We start from the raw sequence: 18,669 nt of genomic DNA on the forward strand, positions 1-18,669 counted from the left end.
ACTAACCATTACACCACCATGCCCTCCTTAAAGGATACCCGAGGTGACATGTGACATGATGAGATAGACATGTGTATGTACAGTGCCTAGCACACAAATAACTAGGCTGTGTTCCTGTTTTACTTTCTCTGCCTGAAAGAGTTAAACATCAGGTATGTAAGTGGCAATTCCTGTCTGAGTCAGGACTGGGTCAGACTACAGTGTGACCCTCACTGATAAGAAATTACAACTATAAAACACTTTCCTAGCAGAAAATGTCTTCTGAAAGCAGGAAAGGGATACAAAGGGTCAAACGTTCATAGATTTTAGCTCTGGCATACTTCAATTAATCTGTCATTGAGCAAAAACAATACAACCATAAACACTTAAAAAGTAGATTTAAATATAACATAAAACAGTGTAATATCTAAAAAAAGTAATTTTTAGGAGAAGGAGGATAGATACAATTGTTTATTTCATTAGTTTATTTTCACCTCGGGTATCCTTTAATGAACAGTGGCTCCTGCTCTGGGCACCCACATACAACTGCAGCATGGTGAGAGTTTCTGGATGGTCTCTTGGCAACTGTACTCCTAACTGAGTACATGGAATAGTGTTGTCAAAGCAGATTTTGGAAGCAAAGTTGGAGCTCGGTGTTTGTTTTACTATTGTTATCTGCCTACACATCACAATGAAAAGATCATATGGATAACATTAAATTCTATAGACTGCGGTAGCAACAGTCAATGTTTATGGTCATTGTATAAACTTAATAGAATGTCAGTTTAAAGGACACCTGAAGTGAAATGGAAGCTGCCATATCGCCTGTGAGGCTATCACACTGAACAGTGACACGGCGTGTTGCGGTGTGTCCCAGCGCAATAACACATCCGCACTGCATTCAGTGCACATATCCCGGAAGTGAGGCATACTTTCAGCGGAAAGTATGCCTCACTGATTTGGTTGTACCACAGTGGTGCGACTTCTCTGGTGTGGTGCGGCGCGATCATTAATGTGAGAAAAAATAATAATAAGAAGGCTGCCATATCCGAGGTGAAAAAGGAATGTTGAGATAAACAATTGTGTCTATTTTCCTTGTCCTAAAAATGACTTTTTTTTAGTTATCCCACAGTTTTATTTTATCATAAGTCTAATTTTTAAGTTTTTACTGTTTTCTTCTTAGTGACACCTTCATTGAAGTATGCCAGAGCTAAAATGTATGAACTATTGCCGCTTTTTATTTCTTTTCTGCTCTCCGAAGCCATTTTCTGGCAGAAAAGTGTTTTATGGCTGTAATTACTTATCAGTGAGGGTTACGCTATGCTACGCTATAGTCCGACCCGAGCAGAAACTGTCACTCACATACTTAATTGTTGACTCTTTCAGTCAGAGAAAGTAAAAAAGGAACATAGTCTAGTTATGTGTGTGCTTGGCACTGTATATACACATGTCTATCGCATCATGCCACGTGTCACCTCGGGTGTCCTTTAAACAGTACCAGTTGCCTGGCAGTCCTGTTGATCTTCTGGCATCAGTTGTGTCTGAGGCAAAACCCTGAATGAAATAAGCATGCGGCTTATCCAGTCAGACTTGAGTCAGAGCACCTGATCTGCATGCTTGTTCAGGTTCTATTGCTAAATGTATTAGAGGCAGTGGACCCACAGGACAACCAGGCAGCTTGCATTGGTTAAAAGGAAATAAATATGGCAGCCTCCATATCCCTCTCTCCTCAGGTTCCCTTTAAAGATCGCACCACACTAACGGTAAAGCAGCCTTAAACAATACCAGTTCCCTGGCATCCTGCTGATCTTTCCTGCATCAGTAGTGTCTGAATCACACAGCTGAAACAAGCATGCATCAAATGCAAATGCCAAACGTGATCTGCATGCTTCTTCGGGGGTGTATGGTTAAAGGTATTAGAGGAAGCGAATCGACAGGTCAGCCAGGCAATGTGCATTGTTTAAAAGGAAATAAATATGTCAGGCTTATCATTCCTCTCACTTCAGTTGTCCTTTAAAGGACAACTAAAGAGAGAAGAATACGGAGGCTGCCATAATGATTAAACAATACCAGTTGCCTGGCATCCCTGCTGATCTATTTGGCTGCAGTAGTGCCTGTATCACACCAGAAACAAGCATGCTGCTAATCTTGTCAGATCTGACAGTAATGTCAGAAACAGCTGATCTTATGCATGCTTGTTCAGGGGCTATGGATAAAAGTATTAGAGGCAGAGGATCAGCAGGATAGCCAGGCAACTAGTATTGCTTAAAAGGAAATAAATATGGCAGCCTCCATATCCCTCTCACTTCAGGAGTATTTTAAAGGCAACCTAAACTGAGAAGGGTATGGATTTTTCCTTTTAAAATAACAGCAGTTGCCTGACTCTCCTGCTGATCCTGTGTCTCTAATACTTTCATCCACAGTCCCTGAACAAGCATGCAGATCAGCTGCTCTGACTGAAGTCAGACTGGATTAGCTGCATGCTTGTTTCAGGTGTGCGATTCAGCAACCACAGCCAAACAGATTAGCAGGGCTGCCAGGAAACTGGTATTGTTTAAAAGGAAACCTCCATATCCCTCTCAGTTAAGGTTCCCTTTAAATTGCATTTAGGAGAGCTAGTGCACTGACTTACCTATCATCCTATCAGCCAGCGGCAGCATGAGCGGGTCCTTCATGTAATCCCTATGTCAGTGTAGAGCCCAGATGGTTGGATCTGCAAGGTGTACAGAGCAGCTATGGCCATGGTGCTGGCATCCTTAGTTGTGAGTGATCTCTGCACACCCAGCTCTGCATTTATTAGCCTCTTGTGGCTGTTACCCTTTATTTTCCTTTTCCCATACAATGCGCCATTATGCAGTGTGCTGTGCGTGTGCTGCTACCTCCAGTACTGATGGCAGGAGGGCCGAACAATGGGGCATTTATAAATCATTAGTTTTACTATACCTGAGCGGAGCCCGTTCTGCAGACAGTGACAGCCTTTGTCACAGCTCAGAGTCAGCACAACATACTGTTGTGACAACTGACATAATAAATCACTCAGGGCCTCATCCCAAAGAAGAAACGTTGGGCCTTTGAAGGCTTGTCCACAGGCTTGACTAAAGTCGGATGAGGCGGCCAACAGCGACCGCCTCAGCCGATAATCAAGTGTGTACTGCAGTCCTCGACCCCCAAGTTTGCTCAGGCAGAAAGAAGTTTAGAGCCGGCCCTGGTCTTACCCCTTCTATGGCACCTTGGAGGGGAATAGTAATTCACGCTGCCAGGAACATTGTCACAGCAGGGTGAGACGTTTTCGGCCCAAATTTCCCAACGCCCTTTTTACAGGCATGCATGTCTGCCTCGCCTCAATGATTTCTATTTCCCTTATTAACTCTAATCACATAATTACGTAAATAAGCTCAAAGGACATAATACAGTAATAGGAGATAATCACAATGTACAGGGTATTCCCGTGTTCAGTTCAGAGAGCATTCTTTTACGAATTAGACAACAAAGGAAAGCATATAGGCAGGTTCAGCTGCAAAAAGGAGTTTAAAGGGTTACTAAAGGCAAAAAAAAACAAACAGTTAACTACTTTCACATTTTGGACGTAACTGCTACGTCCAAAATGCTGCCCCTGCTGCCACTCCTCCCCATGGCCGATTGCGCGTGCTCCCGCCGCCGCTCGTTAGCCCGGAGATCAATGAATGGGAACACAGTTTCCCACAGAAGCACATGATCAGTTTGACCAGCTGATAGATTTGTAAGGATCTGATTTGCTGGTCATGATCATGTGTTAGGCCTGGTGCACACCAAAACCCGCTAGCAGATCCGCAAAATGCTAGCAGATTTTGAAACGCTTTTTCTTCTTTTTCTGTAGCGTTTCAGCTAGCGTTTTGCGGTTTTGTCTAGCGGTTTTGGTGTGGTAGATTTCCTGTATTGTTACAGTAAAGCTGTTACTGAACAGCTACTGTAACAAAAAACGCCTGGCAAACCGCTCTGAAGTGCCGTTTTTCTGAGCGGTTTGCGTTTTTCCTATACTTAACATTGAGGCAGAAACGCATCCACAATCCAAAAAATGCCTCACCCAGGCATTTTTCGTTTCTGCAAAATGCCTCCCGCTCTGGTGTGCACCACCCCATTGAGATACATTGACCAAGCAGATCCGCAGCCGCAAGCGGATCTGAAAACGCCCAAAAAGCCGCTCGGTGTGCACCAGCCCTACAACCAGGAAGTCATCACAGCAAATCAGAGGCTTACAAATCTATCAGCTGATCAAACTGATCATGTGCTTCTCCACGAGTTCTCCAAGGCTGGGCCATCTGTAGTCCCCGTATGAACGACTGATGCCATCTACGAGACGGCTCCGTCTTTCACAGAGCCCATACTAGCACGTCCACGTATTGTTTCCATTTTGTGTAGTAATACTACGCATGCGGAAGATATCTGTGAGGACATCTTGTGGCCAAATAGTACAATTACACGTAAAAACATTTTTTTACATTTCAAACGAACCCCTTACCTCCCACATTCCCCATCCCAATAGTTAACCCTCAAAAAATTTTGTAAAAAAAATAAAACAATGAATTTTTCCCATTTTTTTCTTAATTTTCCCATTAAAATGCATTAAGAATAAAATAATTCTCAGCATAATGTACCACCCAAAGAAAGCCTAATTGATGATGAAAAAACAAGATATAGATCATTTCATTGTGACAAGCAGTGATAAAGTTATTGGCGAATGAATGGGAGGTGAAAGTTGCTCGGATACATAAGATGAAACAACACTGAAGGCTGAAGTGGTGAAATTTGCCTAGGGCTTCTTGCAGCCCCCTGGAGTCATCCTTTGCCCGGGCCGTCAGTCCGGGACCCTCCAGTGAGCAGCGGCGACCTCTTAAAAGCTGGCCGGGTTGTGGCCAGTCGCGGCTACTGTGCACACGCGGCCTTAAGCCACTCGCACCCTGATCGCACTTCTGTAGCCAGGAGCGCTCAGCACATGCTCAGTAGTGATTTTCACGCACTGTGCATGCGCAGAACGCTCCTGGCAACCGGGGCATGTGGCCGGCCAGCTTTGTAGGGGTTTATGGTTGCTGACCCAAGGGAATCAGGAGGGTGTCTTGGGGACAGTATGACTCCAGGGAGGCGATGCAGGAGGCCCCCAGGTAAGTTAAACTGATTTTTTGGGCTTTTTGTCTTTAGATTTCCTTTAGGGATCTGAGGGGAATTAGCATCAAGGAAGATGCTAACACTATATAAATGAAAAATAAATGAAAAATAAATCCATAATAAAAAAAATAATTTCTAACAATGTGCTATTGTAGGCTAGTCTAGCCACCTAAGACGTCTCATTTATGTGAGTTGCGTATGGCACTGCAGCATATAATTCAGCTACATAAGAAAATCAGAGGTTTACAGACCGTGTAATGACCTCATGGGACTGTACCTTCTGGGAGATAAGATTCAGGGGCTGAGAATAGCAGGACAGCAGGTCCCCCTGTGAATCTAGATAACAGCACATTACAGCATAGTGCAGACTGGACACAGCAGGTTACATGCTGATCCCAGCAAACAGCAGACACTGAGTCACCCCAGCCCCTTCTCCACCATCATGTCCCTTCTCCTGGCTTATAACTGATTACTGAGGCTTCAGTGACACTACCCATTCCAGCCTGAAACTGACACATGAAGAATTCAATTGGTAGCACGGTGGCGTAGTGGTTAGTGTTCTCGCCTTGCAGCGCAGGGTCCCTAGTTTGAATTCCAGCCAGGGCACTATCTGCAGATAGTTTATATGTTCATGTCTGTGTGGGTTTCCACTGGGCAGTGTGGGCACTCCAGTTTCCTTCCACAAAACATACAGATAATTCAACTGTCACCCCCTAAAATTTGAATACATGTAGAAAAGACGCCTGGAAAGGGGGGTGCAGGGGTTTGCTTCTAGTAGAATCTCATTAAAATAAGTGATATTCTACTGCTGATGCCTAACCCTAAGACCTGCCCCCCTGGTGGTGCCTAACCCTAAGACCCCCCCCTTCCTCCGTGGTGCATAACCCTAAGACCCCCCTGGTGGTGCCTAACCCTAAGACCCCCATTGATGACTAACCCTAAACCGCCCGGTGGTGCCCAACCCTAAGACCCCCCCTCCCTGGTTGTGCCTAACCCTAAACTTCCCTTGGTGATGCCTAACCCTAAGACACCCCCCCCAGTGATGTATAACCCCCGATGGTGCCTAACCCTAAGACCCCCCCCCAGTGATGCCCCCCCCTGATGGTGTCTAACCTTAAAACCCCCACTGGTGGTGCCTAACCCTGACACCCCCCTGGTGGTGCCTAACCCTAAGACCTCCCCCCCATGGTGGTTCCTAACCCTAAGACCCCTCCTGGAAATGCCTAACCAAAAGACCACCCCCAGTGGTACCTAACCATAAGACCCGCCTTAAGCTTTCCTTCTACCGCAAAGCTGCGATTTGCGGCAATCAAGGTATATTGGCACTCAATTAGTGGTAGTGATTTGAAATAATCCTGGGCATCGGGGTTTGCGGAAATGCAAATGCAAGTGCATTGCGGAATACGGCCCTGGTTTGCTTGCAACCTTTTCTCGCCATATTGCCATACCACCATGCACTAGTCACTCTCTTTGACTTGATGATCATATTCCAAACGCAAAGTATTTTGTTCAAGTTTTTCTCTAAAATTCGTTCTGGGTTTTGGCTGCCGCTGTGGCAGGCATAGAGCTCCCTGATTTATTATATAGCATTTCTTATCCATGCATGATGTCATAGAATCTTACATCATTTATAAATCAAATTTGGTAATATTTACATACGTTTTCACTTTCTGAGTTTTTCCCAAGCTGGCATCAGACTTTGGTGTGGACATTGGACTATGGCCATAGAATGCGTTAGATTGTGAGCTCACCTGAAAGACAGATAGTGACATGATACTATGGGAAGTGCTGGGGAAGATGTCAGTGCAATGTAAACACAAAATAATGGTAATTATTGACTGCAAGTGTATTTTGACTGTGTGGGGTCCAAAAAGCCACAAATGGAATGCAGACAAATACGATTCCTGAGTGGGCCACGACTTCTATTAGGAGCCGTGGGCCGTGGCAGTGTGCGTTTTGCATGAAGCTTACAAGTATGTTTCCTGCCTTATAAACTGTGAGCAAAAAAAAAAAAAGATACTTACCAAAGTAGAAAGCGGGAAGCCTCTGGATCATGTCCTCCTCAACCCCACTACTGCTCAGTAGGGACCCTCTTCTTCTTTGCAGCTGCGCTCCCCTCTGTGAACGAGCGCGTTGCACTGTACATGCATGAGTCCTGTCCACGCCTGTGCAGTAGCATGAAGCCCACTTGTGCAAGGAAGTAAGTATTGCACGAGTGTTTCTGTGCGTCTGTTCAGACAGGACTCCCGCAGGCACAGTGCGGTGGTGATTGTACATGGAGGGGAGCGTGGCTACGAGGGCACATATAACAAGTTCACTGGATTTACTGAGGCCCCTGCATCAACTCGTGTTATGCTTCCCCATCCCCACCCCATGGGTAATGCAAGTCTATGGAGACTTGCACACTTAATGCAATGCGATGGGGTGCGCCGGAAGTATCCAACTGCCACCTTCCCAACGCAAAGTCTGCAGTGTGTTGCAGCAATGCAAGTCAATTGGCGACACAATGGGCTTGATTCACAAAGCGGTGCTAACAGTTAGCACGCTGGTGAAAAGCCCTTTATCACACCTAAACTCAGTTTAGGCGTGATAAGTTTAGGTGTGATAAGTTTAGGCGTAAAAAGTTTAGGTGTGATAAGTTTAGGCGTGATAACTATAGCATTAACTGGGTTAGCACCGCAGTGCACAGCTGATCAAAAGTTTTGTGCTAGCAAAGTCTGGAGCACTTCGCATAGAGTTTAATGGCGCTGCTTTGCTTACGGGACTTTGCGCGCAATCTGAACTTATCACGCCTAAACTTATCACGCCTAAACTTATCACGCCTAAACTGGCTTTTCACCAGCGTGGTGCAATGGTTATCACGCCTAAAGTCTTTTAGGCGTGCTAACTGGGTTAGCACCGCTTTGTGAATCAGGCCCATTAAGTATAAACGACTGAAGCACGGTGCGGCCATCGACGGGAATTCCAGTGATATATTTCTTGCCCAGCAGGGAGTACGTCACTGAGCGGGGGCGGTGCTATGCATATGAAGGCTGGTTCCTGCAGTGTGATGTGGTGCTTGCACCGCTATTAATAAGTATGAAACAGGCCTTAAAGGGTTTCAGCGCTGGATTTGTGGGGTGGAAAAGGATAAGGTAGGGCCCGGTTCACATTAGCGTTAAAAAGCGGACCGTAAGCAGAACAGATACTGTACAAACAGGACGGATGCGAACGGATCCAATGTTAACCTATAGAGCCATTCACATGCGTCCGTTCGTACGGATCAGTTCCGTACGTTCTGCCAAACGGACCATAACTTTGCTGCTGGAAGCTTCAGCGCTGCATTGGGGGCAATGAGAGAACGGAACGTTTCCTCAAACTAGTGAAGAAACGGACTGTTAAGGGGCAAAATCCACAGGAGGTGGGGGTCTGGGTGCGATGGGTCTATTGAAGTTGGTAGTAGAGAGGATTTCAGGCTTCCATCTTCTTATGCGTCAGGTGACTACACAATGCGTCATTGACTCACTCACCCACCCGACTGCTGTACCCTCCCTCACCCACTTGCCTGTTGCACTCTCCCTCACCTGGCAAACGGAGTGAAAACCGATCCGATCAATCAGTGATCAGATCAGATGCCATTGTGCACCAAGCCATCTGCATACGGTGAAGCGGAGATCGGATCTGCTTTACCAGATCCGTTTGGCTTTAAAATGCAATGTGAACCGGGCCTTAGTCAGGACTACTTACCTCCCAACGTTTTAAGATGAGAAAGAGGGACACTTAAGCCACGCCCCTTATCACACCCCTAGTCACGCATACCATAAAGATGTCATAAGAAAAAATATGTTGTTTTATAATTCAAACCACACTGGTCCCTTCTATCCTGGTTCATTTTCCTGAATATTAACATTTTAAAACTAGTAATATATCTATTTAAAGGATTGAAATAAAGTTTAGAGTCAATCAAACACATTTTTAAGTAGAGAAATATATATATATTTACATAGAAAGAGGGACAAAGTCCTGAAAGGGGGACAAAAGAGGAAGAAAGAGGGACAGGGCTCCCAAAGAGGGACTGTCCCTCCAAAAGAGGGACAGTGAGAATTTTTCTTTGTTACACTCCCATGTTTATATATTAATGTCATGTACAGAAACTATTCATCTCAAATTAATATTGCTGATGTTGATATAATAATACAGTATGCAGCATTGGCACAAAAGAGCACAGATAGGATTCTTCCTCTGACCATTGATTGGTAAGCCCTGCAGCGTCATGTGCTGGGGACGCGCACAGTCTATGAGCCTGTGACGGGGACGCGCAGTCAGCGTATTCTCTGTCTCTGAGCCGTGTGACGGGGACGCGCTCAAGTCTCGGCGCGCATTTTTCTCTCAGGATTCAACGTGGAGGAATGTGACAGGCTGACGTGTACGCGCTTCTCGGAGCAAGATGGCGGCGTCCAGTGGCAGTGAGAGAGAGCTTGCTGCAGAGATGGCAGAGCAGCCTGGGCTGAGGAGGAGGAGGGGTAGGGAGGCTCAGGGAGACCCTAACCTGCCTGGGGAGGAGAGAGCAGAGCCAGCAGAGAGGGGGAGCCGTCCTGGGCTGTCCCTGAGAACTGGAACCTTCTGGCTGACCAGAATAGTGCTGCTCAGAGCCCTGTGTGCCATCTACTGTGAGTGTATCAGAGGATATATTGTATTATATAATACAGTGCCTGATATACAGTGCAAACACTTCTTCTCATAGCCCTTTTTGTAATGTACTGTAAGTATATATTCGCAGCGCTAGTCTAGTTGAGGGGACCCATGGCGGCTTTGTGCTTGCAACAATTTGGATGGGATTACTAGGTGGGAGAAATAGGGGACCCAGCAGGAAACTATCCACCCCACAAACCGAATAGGTTCAGTAAAGTTAAGCGAGCGTCTAAAGCAGGGCTTTTCAATCTTTTCACTAATTGTACCACTTTTATCACCTGAAAATTTACCACCCATGGGCCTGCGCAGTAGAGTGGACCCGATCAGGCTCGGCTGTTTCCACCAAGATCAAAGCGGAGAGCTGCTATGGCGTATGCCGGTATGCAGACAAGGAGATCTTTGGGTGTCCCATCACTGGATCCCCTCTACTGTGGAGGAAGGGGGAAGCCTCTTTAGCCCCCGAGGTCCTCGTTGTGCTGCCCTTCAGAATAGTTCAGACCTCAGATCAGCAGTAACCCGACTGTCACTGTGCACCGATTGCCTGGCTGTCTCTTCACCACTCATCTGAGGTCTGAAGTATGCTGCAGGGCAGCACAGCGGGGAGCGAACGAGGGGAGCTGAACTTTGTGGAGGCAAGATGAGATGATGGCAAGTGGCAAACAAACCTGCTGTGTGCCACCTGGCCAACAGCAAAGTACCACTGGTGGTACGCGTACCACAGGTTGAAAAGCCCTGGTCTAAAGGACCCTACCCTTGTTACCAGCAATTTTTTGAGCGACGACTGATTGTTTCCACGATTTGGATACAGGCACGCTATTATGTGAACGGCGCTTAGCTAAGAGCGGCGATAACAACCGTCATGGTGGATCGGATCTTTAAGATCTGACGACTCCTGCACCAGGTACTCTTGTTCGCGCTCATTGTGTATATCCGCTGCCAGGAAAATGGATCGGGGGACGCTCGTCGACGTGGGGTGTTGCTGGGATCCATCATCCTGCGTCGCGATTTGAGTATTTGAGTATATGGTTCAGATCTAGTTCTGAAATATGCCTGAAGAAGAAACAAAAAGTTTTGAAAGCTTGCAAATAAATCTTGTACAGTTAGTCATTAAAGGTATCACCTAAACAACTTTTGTGTTATGTCTTCGGATTCTCTCCATGACTAATACCGGACCACACGCAACCTTATTCAGCTTAAGCGTTAGTGTTTTCTGCAGGGTCCCCTATTTTGTACAAACTAGTGGACACGTCCATATTGCTGTGAGCAAGAAGCGGCCATTGGTCTATGGGGTTTCCTGCCTGGTCCCTTCACTAGACTAGCACCCACAGTTGCTGGTATACAAGAAGACATTGCTCAGCTAGTACCCACTGTTCCATGCCATCTACTGTGAGTGTATCACCATATATATTGTATACACTGCCTAATACATTGTACATACACCCTTCAGAGCACTGTATGTCATGTACTGCGAGTATTAGTATATATTATGTTGATGGCCGGATATACTGTACAATCAAGTCTCCAAAGGATTTGCAATGCCATAGGAAATGTAAACAAAGACAAAAACCTATAATAGTAATTATAAAGAAGTCAAGTACAGTATATCAAATGTTCAAGCTAGTAAATGTTATCAATATTTGAATTTTAATGAATTTCATGGTAATTGTATAGCCCCTGTTCCAACTATTTTGAAAAGTTGCTGGCACCAGAGTCCGGAACATGTTGTTTATTATTAAAAACTGGGATAACAGACAACAGGTATAGTAGACTAGGTATAAAAAGACCATTGGAGAGAGGTTTAGGCCCTTAGGAGTAAAGATGGGAAGGAGAACACCATTCTATGTGGGCAAACAGTGCAACAGTTTAGAGGACCATTAGTGAAAATGTATGTGTGTCAGTGTTCTCCCCAGAATTTTTTTTCCAGCCGGGTGGCATGAAAAAGTAGCTGGGTGGGACACAATGGGGGAATGCAGAGCTGTTGCAACTTTGCTTACAGCATAGGAGAAGGATGAGGAGGCGAGCCGATGACAGCCGGGTGCTCATCAAAATTAGCTGGGTGGAGCACCCGGCTAAAAAATGCCTGGGGAGAACACTGCGTGTGCCAGAGCCAGCAATGTAGGGCATACTGCTGCAAGGATCCGTGGGTGGTAAGAGTAATCACTTACCTGCTCGCTGGTTATTCTTTGTCAAAAACTTTGCCCACTCTGTCTGCAAGATGGCTACAGTCATTTTTCCCCGAAGCTCTGTGGCTACCTTGCCCCCAGCTCGGCAGCCAATTAGGCTTCTGCTGAGCTGGGGGCGGGCTGTGGCAAGCAGGTGGGGTGGACACAGAGCTTTGGGAGACTTTAGCAGAAAAACACCATGGCAGTTTGCAGTGAAATAAGGTTCTTTAAAGAAAATTGCTAAGAATTTCTGTATTTCATTATCTACAGCATGTAATATTATTAAAGGAGTTATCAGGGAAAATGAATAAAATAAGTGCTACTTACCGGGGGCTTCCTCCAGCCTCAAGCTCCCAGCATGTCCCTCGCCGCAGCTCGCTCCTGGTCCCCGGCGATGACGTCAGGCCGACTTCCAGGTCGGCCTGTACTGTGCCTGCGTGAGAGGCGCTGTCAATCACCGCCACGTGGGCCGGAGCTTAGGGCTGGAGGAAGCCCCTGGTAAGTAGCACTTATTTTATTCATTTTTCCTGATAACTCCTTTAAGATACAGCAAAGACCCCTGTATCCGACATCGGCGGGGATCGCTTGAGCAACCTGCCTAAAAAGCACAAACCACTCCCCCTCCTCAAATAACGTGGAAGTGGTGTCTGTTCTATCGTGGTCAATAAAGAGGAGCTGTAAGAATAGTGCCAGAGTCCATCTGTTCTTTTTGGGAATTATCACATGGCAGTAATAAAATTAGCCACTCAAAATAGGATGTGTGCGCACACCATAAAGCTTCATATGCGTGTACACGGACTGTTTTCTGACAGGAAATGGGATCTGATTCCTTAGGCGACAATACGGGACTGGAATATACAGGCACATTGCTAGTCTTTAGGCTAACGACGCATCCTCTTGGTATGTGAGGGGAGGAGGGCAGATGGAGTGGTGCATCAGGAGCATGACATAATGCTTGGGCAAGTGAATCAGCCAGGTGGATCGCGCGCTGAGGGGGGGTTCAGGGGCCGCTGTACACTCGCTAAATTCTCGGTAGAGGTGGTTGATATCGGGATTCCACTAGCATGTTAATGTAAGGATTTAGTCTGGGTGCTAAACTGAAGTAACAGCAGTCCAGACCCATCACTCATCAAAAATATTTAGTGCGTTATGAAACAAAAACAAAAAATGGCAAAGACCCAAAAACTATTTAGTAGCTGAAAGTTTGTGCCTCGGGTTTCCAAACTGGTCTACTGGGCTGTAAAACGGTCTACTGATCCTTCCCCTTCCTTTACTGGCCCCCAAAGTTTCTGTTCTGCCCCTTTCTCACTGTGTGTACAAAACACAAGGACAACAGAAGTACATACAGGTCCTTCTAAAAAAATTAGCATATTGTGATACAGTTCATTATTTTCTGTAATGTACTGATAAATTTTAGACTTTCATATACAGTGATGTGAAACACTATTTGCCTACTTCCTGATTTCTTATTCTTTTGCATGTTTGTCACACTTAAATGTTTCTACTCATCAAAAACCATTGACTATTAGTCAAAGATAACATAATTGAAGACAAAATGCAGTTTTAAATGATGGTTTTTATTATTTAGTGAGAAAAAAAACTCCAAATGTACATGGCCCTGTGTGAAAAAGTGATTGCCCCCCTTGTTAAAAAATAACGTAACCACACCTGAGTTCAATTTCTGTAGTCACCCCCAGGCCTGATTACTGCCACACCTGTTTCAATCAAGAAATCACTTAAATAGGAGCTATCTGACACAGAGAAATAGACCAAAAGCACCTCAAAAGCTAGACATCATGCCAAGATCCAAAGAAATTCAGGAACAAATGAGAACAAAAGTACTGTAATTGAGATCTATCAGTCTGATAAAGGTTATAAAGCCATTTCTAAAGCTTTGGGACTCCAGCGAACCACAGTGAGAGCCATTATCCACAAATAGCAAAAACATGGAACAGTGATGAACCTTCCCAGGATTGGCCGGCCGACCAAAATTACCCCAAGAGCGCAGAGAAAACTCATCCGGGAGGCCACAAAAGACCCCAGGACAACATCTAAAGAACTGCAAGCCTCACTTGCCTCAATTAAGGTCAGTGTTCACGACTCCACCATAAGAAAGAGACTGGGCAAAAACAGCCTGCATTGCAGATATCCAAGGCGCAAACCACTTTTAAGCAAAAAGAACATTACGGCTCGTCTCAATTTTTCTAAAAAACATCTCAATGATTGCCAAGACTTTTGGGAAAATACCTTGTGGACCGACGAGACAAAAGTTGAACTTTTTGGAAGGTGCGTGTCCCGTTACATCTGGCGTAGAAGTAACACAGCATTTCAGCAAAAGAACATCAAAACAACAGTGAAATATGGTGGTGGTAGTGTGATGGTCTGGGGTTGTTTTGCTGCTTCAGGACCTGGAAGGCTTGCTGTGATAGATGGAACCATGAATTCTACTGTCTAACAAAAAATCCTGAAGGAGAATGTCCAGCCATCTGTTCGTCAACTCAAGCTGAAGCGATCTTGGGTGCTGCAGCAGGACAATGACCCAAAACAGACCAGCAAATCCACCTCTGAATGGCTGAAGAAAAACAAAATGAAGACTTTGGAGTGGCCTAGTCAAAGTCCTGACCTGAATCCTATTGAGATGTTGTGGCATGACCTTAAAAAGGCGGTTCATGCTAGAAAACCCTCAAATAAAGCTGAATTACAACAATTCTGCAAAGATGAGTGGGCCAAAATTCCTCCAGAGCGCTGTAAAAGACTCGTTGCAAGTTATCGCAAACGCTTGATCGCAGTTATTGCTGCTAAGGGTGGCCCAACCAGTTATTAGGTTCCGGGAGCAATTTCTTTTTCACACAGCGCCATGTAGGTTTTGAGGTTTTTTTCTCACTAAATAATAAAAACCATCATTTAAAACTGCATTTTGTGTTCAATTATGTTATCTTTAACTAATAGTTAACGGTTTTTGATGAGCAGAAACATTTAAGTGTGACAAACATGCAAAAGAATAAAAAACCAGGAAGGGGGCAAATAGTTTTTCACACCACTGTATTTTAGATTCATTACACACAACTGAAGTAGTTCAAAGCCTTTTATTGTTTTAATATTGATGATTTTGGCATACAGCTCATGAAAACCAAAAATTCCTATCTCCAAAAATTAGCATATAATGAAAAGGTTCTCTAAACGAGCTATTAACCTAATCTGAATCATCTAATTAACTCTAAACACCTGCAAAAGATTCCTGAGGCTTTTTAAAAACTCCCAGCCTGGTTTATTATTTAAAACCGCAATCATGAGTAAGACTGCCGACCTGACTGCTGTCCAGAAGGCCATCATTGACACCTCAAGCAATAGGGTAAGACACGGAAAGAAATTTCTGAACGAATAGGCTGTTCCCAGAGTGCTGTATCAAGGCACCTCAGTGGGAAGTCTGTGGGAAGGAAAAAGTGTGGCAGAAAACGCTGCACAATGAGAAGAGGTGACCGGACCCTGAGGAAGATTGTAGAGATTGACAGATTCCAGACCTTGGGGGACCTGTGGAAGCAGTGGACTGAGTCTGGAGTAGAAACATCCAGAGCCACCATGTACAGGCGTGTACAGGAAATGGGCTACAGGTGCCGCATTCCCCAGGTCAAGCCACTTTTGAACCAGAAACAGCGGCAGCGTCCAGTCAAATTTCCCAAGATTTTCTATGTAGTGTCGCTGTACTCAATTAGCAGAGGACCAATAACATAAGCAGGAGGATATGAATTCTAGGAATTCCTGCTCGCCAAACATATGTGTCAGTAATTAGAGGGATGATTTGGCATCCCCTGTAAAACCTTAAGTCCCACATGATATAAGTTAACAGTATATGATGTCTGGTACTGAGTATTAGTGCCTTTATTAATAACACATGGGAACCTGCTAGGCTTGCCCGTCTCAGTAAATCTTCATAAAACATAACATTTTTGTAACGTTTTGCCAGGAGTCAGATAGCAGGACCTGTTGTGAGTGTTTGCATCCCTTGGCCTAGGCTGTGATTGCAGCGGAACATTTTTGATAACCTCAGCCAGCTCTTGCTTGACACATGCCCCCCACATTCTACTTTCTGCCTTTAATTAACAGCAATAAACCGGGCAAAATATTGTAAGCAAAGCCGACCTCACATATCGCATTCCATTCGGGGGTCTCGTACGGCCATCATCCTGAAATCCTCTTTCTGTTTTATAGAGGAACCCCTTAGTGAGAAGGATGTGTTTACGGCCATCTTTTTTTGCTTACTGCTTGCCCGGTTACTGTGCCGATCCTCTGCTTGGAATTGCTGAGCCATAGTTAAAATATAGATCGGTGCGCTGTCTCAAATCTGGCCAGAAGACTATCATATTTTTTTTAAAGAGAACCCGAGGTGTGTTTAAAGAATGTTATCTGCATACAGAGGCTGGATCTGCCTATACAGCCCAGCCTCTGTTGCTATCCCAAACCCCACTAAGGTCCCCCTGCACTCTGCAATCCCTCATAAATCACAGCCATGCTGTGAGGTTGTGTTTACATCTGTAGTGTCAGTCTCAGCTGCTCCCCCGCCTCCTGCATAGCTCCGGTCCCTGCCCCTGTCCTTTCCCTCCAATCAGCAGGGAGGGAAGGGATGCAGGCGGGACTGGAGTTCTGCAGGAGGCGGGGAGAGCAGCAGACTGACACTATAGAGATAAACACAGCCAGCTCTGACAAGCTGTTTGTCAGCAGCGTGGCTGTGATTTATGAGGGATTGCAGAGTGCAGGGGGACCTTAGGGGGGTTTGGGATAGCAACAGAGGCTGGGCTGTATAGGCAGATCCAGCCTCTGTATGCAGATAATATTCTTCAAACCCACCTCGGGTTCTCTTTAAAGTAGAATAAGTATGGGAGCCTTAGGCTTCTTGCACACCAAGACGTTGCATTAGGTGGCACGTTAAGGTCGCATAACGTGCACCTAACACAACGTATGGTGCTGCAAGAGCCGACGGTAGAGTGAGCCGCGTTAGGCGGCTCGAGTCCTATAATGTCTCCCAGAGTGGCGCTGATTGGCCAGCGGGACCATGTGATGCGGAGCGAGACACTCCGCATCACGTGGTCCTGCCAATCAGCGGCCGCCAGTGCAGTGAATATTAAGTAGCCATGTGCGCGGCTATTGTAGCTGGCTCTCCCCGCCTCCTCCGCCCCCCACTGCGCATGTGCAAACAGTCTAACGCGGCTATAGCCGCTCCAACGCCGTAGCATGCTGCACTTTGCACAGAACGTGCAGCGTTACATGTAACGCAACGTGGGCTGTGTAAACAGCCCACTTGTGTTACATTGCTGTGCGTCGGGGGAGCGTTACAGGCGCACTAACGCCTGTAACGTCTTGGTGTGTAAGCAGCCTAAATATTCCTTTTACAAAGCAGTGTACACAGTTTTCAATCTTAAGATCCTGGACATTCACCACGCGTTCACCTCAGCCATTTGGTACATTGTTTTGTTTTTTCCCTGAAGAAGCGGGATGGGGGGGGGGACACCCGCAAAAGGAGTTGTCTTATGTCTATTGTGTGCAAGAAAGTTTCACAAATTTCCATTAGGACTCATTCTTGGCAGCAGTGCACACAGTTCTGGCATTGCTTCTGGCCGCGGTGGAGTGCAGAGAGGGGCTTGCTATTTAATAAAAGTTAAGATCCAAGGCATTCACATCCAATCACCTAAGTCTCTCGGTACATTGTTTTGTCATTGCTCTGAAGAAGCGGGAGACAGCCGTGAAACACGTCTTATCTCCGTTTCGCGCAATAAAGTTTCACAAATTCCCATTACCAATAACAACAATAACAATAATATGTCGCGGGATAGCGGCGTTTTAGCAGGGGCAAATATGCCACTGCTGAATATAAGCTATAAAGCCATTTTTAATGTTGCTTCAGACTCTTTAAGTGTATCCTGGGAATAACCAGCTTCATCTTGTTGGCAGAGCGGAGGGTGTGTGGAGGGGCATAAAGTTCCAATAGATCCGCTATGTATTTGGGTCCCATGTGGTGTAGAGCCATTAGGACTCATTCTCCTCAGCAGGCAGTGCACACAGTTCTGGCATTGCTTCTGGCCGCGGTGGAGTGCAAAGCAGTGCTTGCTATTCAATAAAAGTTAGATCCGAAGCACATTGACCTGAAAAAGTGAGGGACACCCGCAAAATGCATTGTTATATTTGTTGTGTGGGATACGTTTATCAGTCCTATAAGTTTGGCTGGAGAGGTAAGCCTTCCGTTGCCTCTTCTCTTTAATAAATCCCTCCTGGCGGTCTATTAAAAACCGCCAGGGGGCAGCGCAGCAGTTTATTTTTTTAAATCGTGTAGCGAGCCTAGGGCTCGCTACATGACAGCCGCTGTGCAGCGGCATCCCCCCACCCTCTTCGATCGCCTCTGGCGATTAAGCCCGTCCGGAAATCCTGTTCTGAACGGATTTCCATTAGGGCTTCCTCCGTCGCCATGGCAACGGGCGGGATGACGTCATTGACGTCGTGACGTCAAAGGGAGTCCCCATCCACCCCTCACCGCTGCCTGGCACTAATTAGCCAGGCAGCGCACGGGGTCTGGGGGGGGGCGGCGCGGTGAATGGCGGCTAATCAGCGCGGAGTGGCGGCGATCGGAGTGCATACGCAGCTAGCAAAGTGCTAGCTGCGTGTTGCAAAAAAAAAAAAAATTATGCAAATCGGCCCAGCAGGGCCTGAGAAATCCTCCTGCGCG

The 18,669-nt window shown here is 45.9% G+C and overlaps 1 protein-coding gene across 4 annotated transcripts in view; it reads left to right on the plus strand.

The window, feature by feature from the left end:
• Positions 1-9,517: 9,517 nt before the first annotated feature.
• The window catches only part of LMF1 (lipase maturation factor 1), a 716,474-nt gene continuing 707,322 nt past the window's right edge, over positions 9,518-18,669 (plus strand). For all 4 annotated transcript variants that reach the window (XM_068244158.1, XM_068244160.1, XM_068244159.1 and 1 more), the window contains exon 1: positions 9,518-9,770. In XM_068244158.1, coding sequence (XP_068100259.1) covers positions 9,548-9,770 — 223 coding nt within the window. In that variant the 5' untranslated portion in view covers positions 9,518-9,547. The remainder of the gene's footprint in view (positions 9,771-18,669) is intronic.

This window comes from Hyperolius riggenbachi, chromosome 7, assembly GCF_040937935.1.
Source record: "Hyperolius riggenbachi isolate aHypRig1 chromosome 7, aHypRig1.pri, whole genome shotgun sequence".
Taxonomy (NCBI): domain Eukaryota; kingdom Metazoa; phylum Chordata; class Amphibia; order Anura; family Hyperoliidae; genus Hyperolius; species Hyperolius riggenbachi.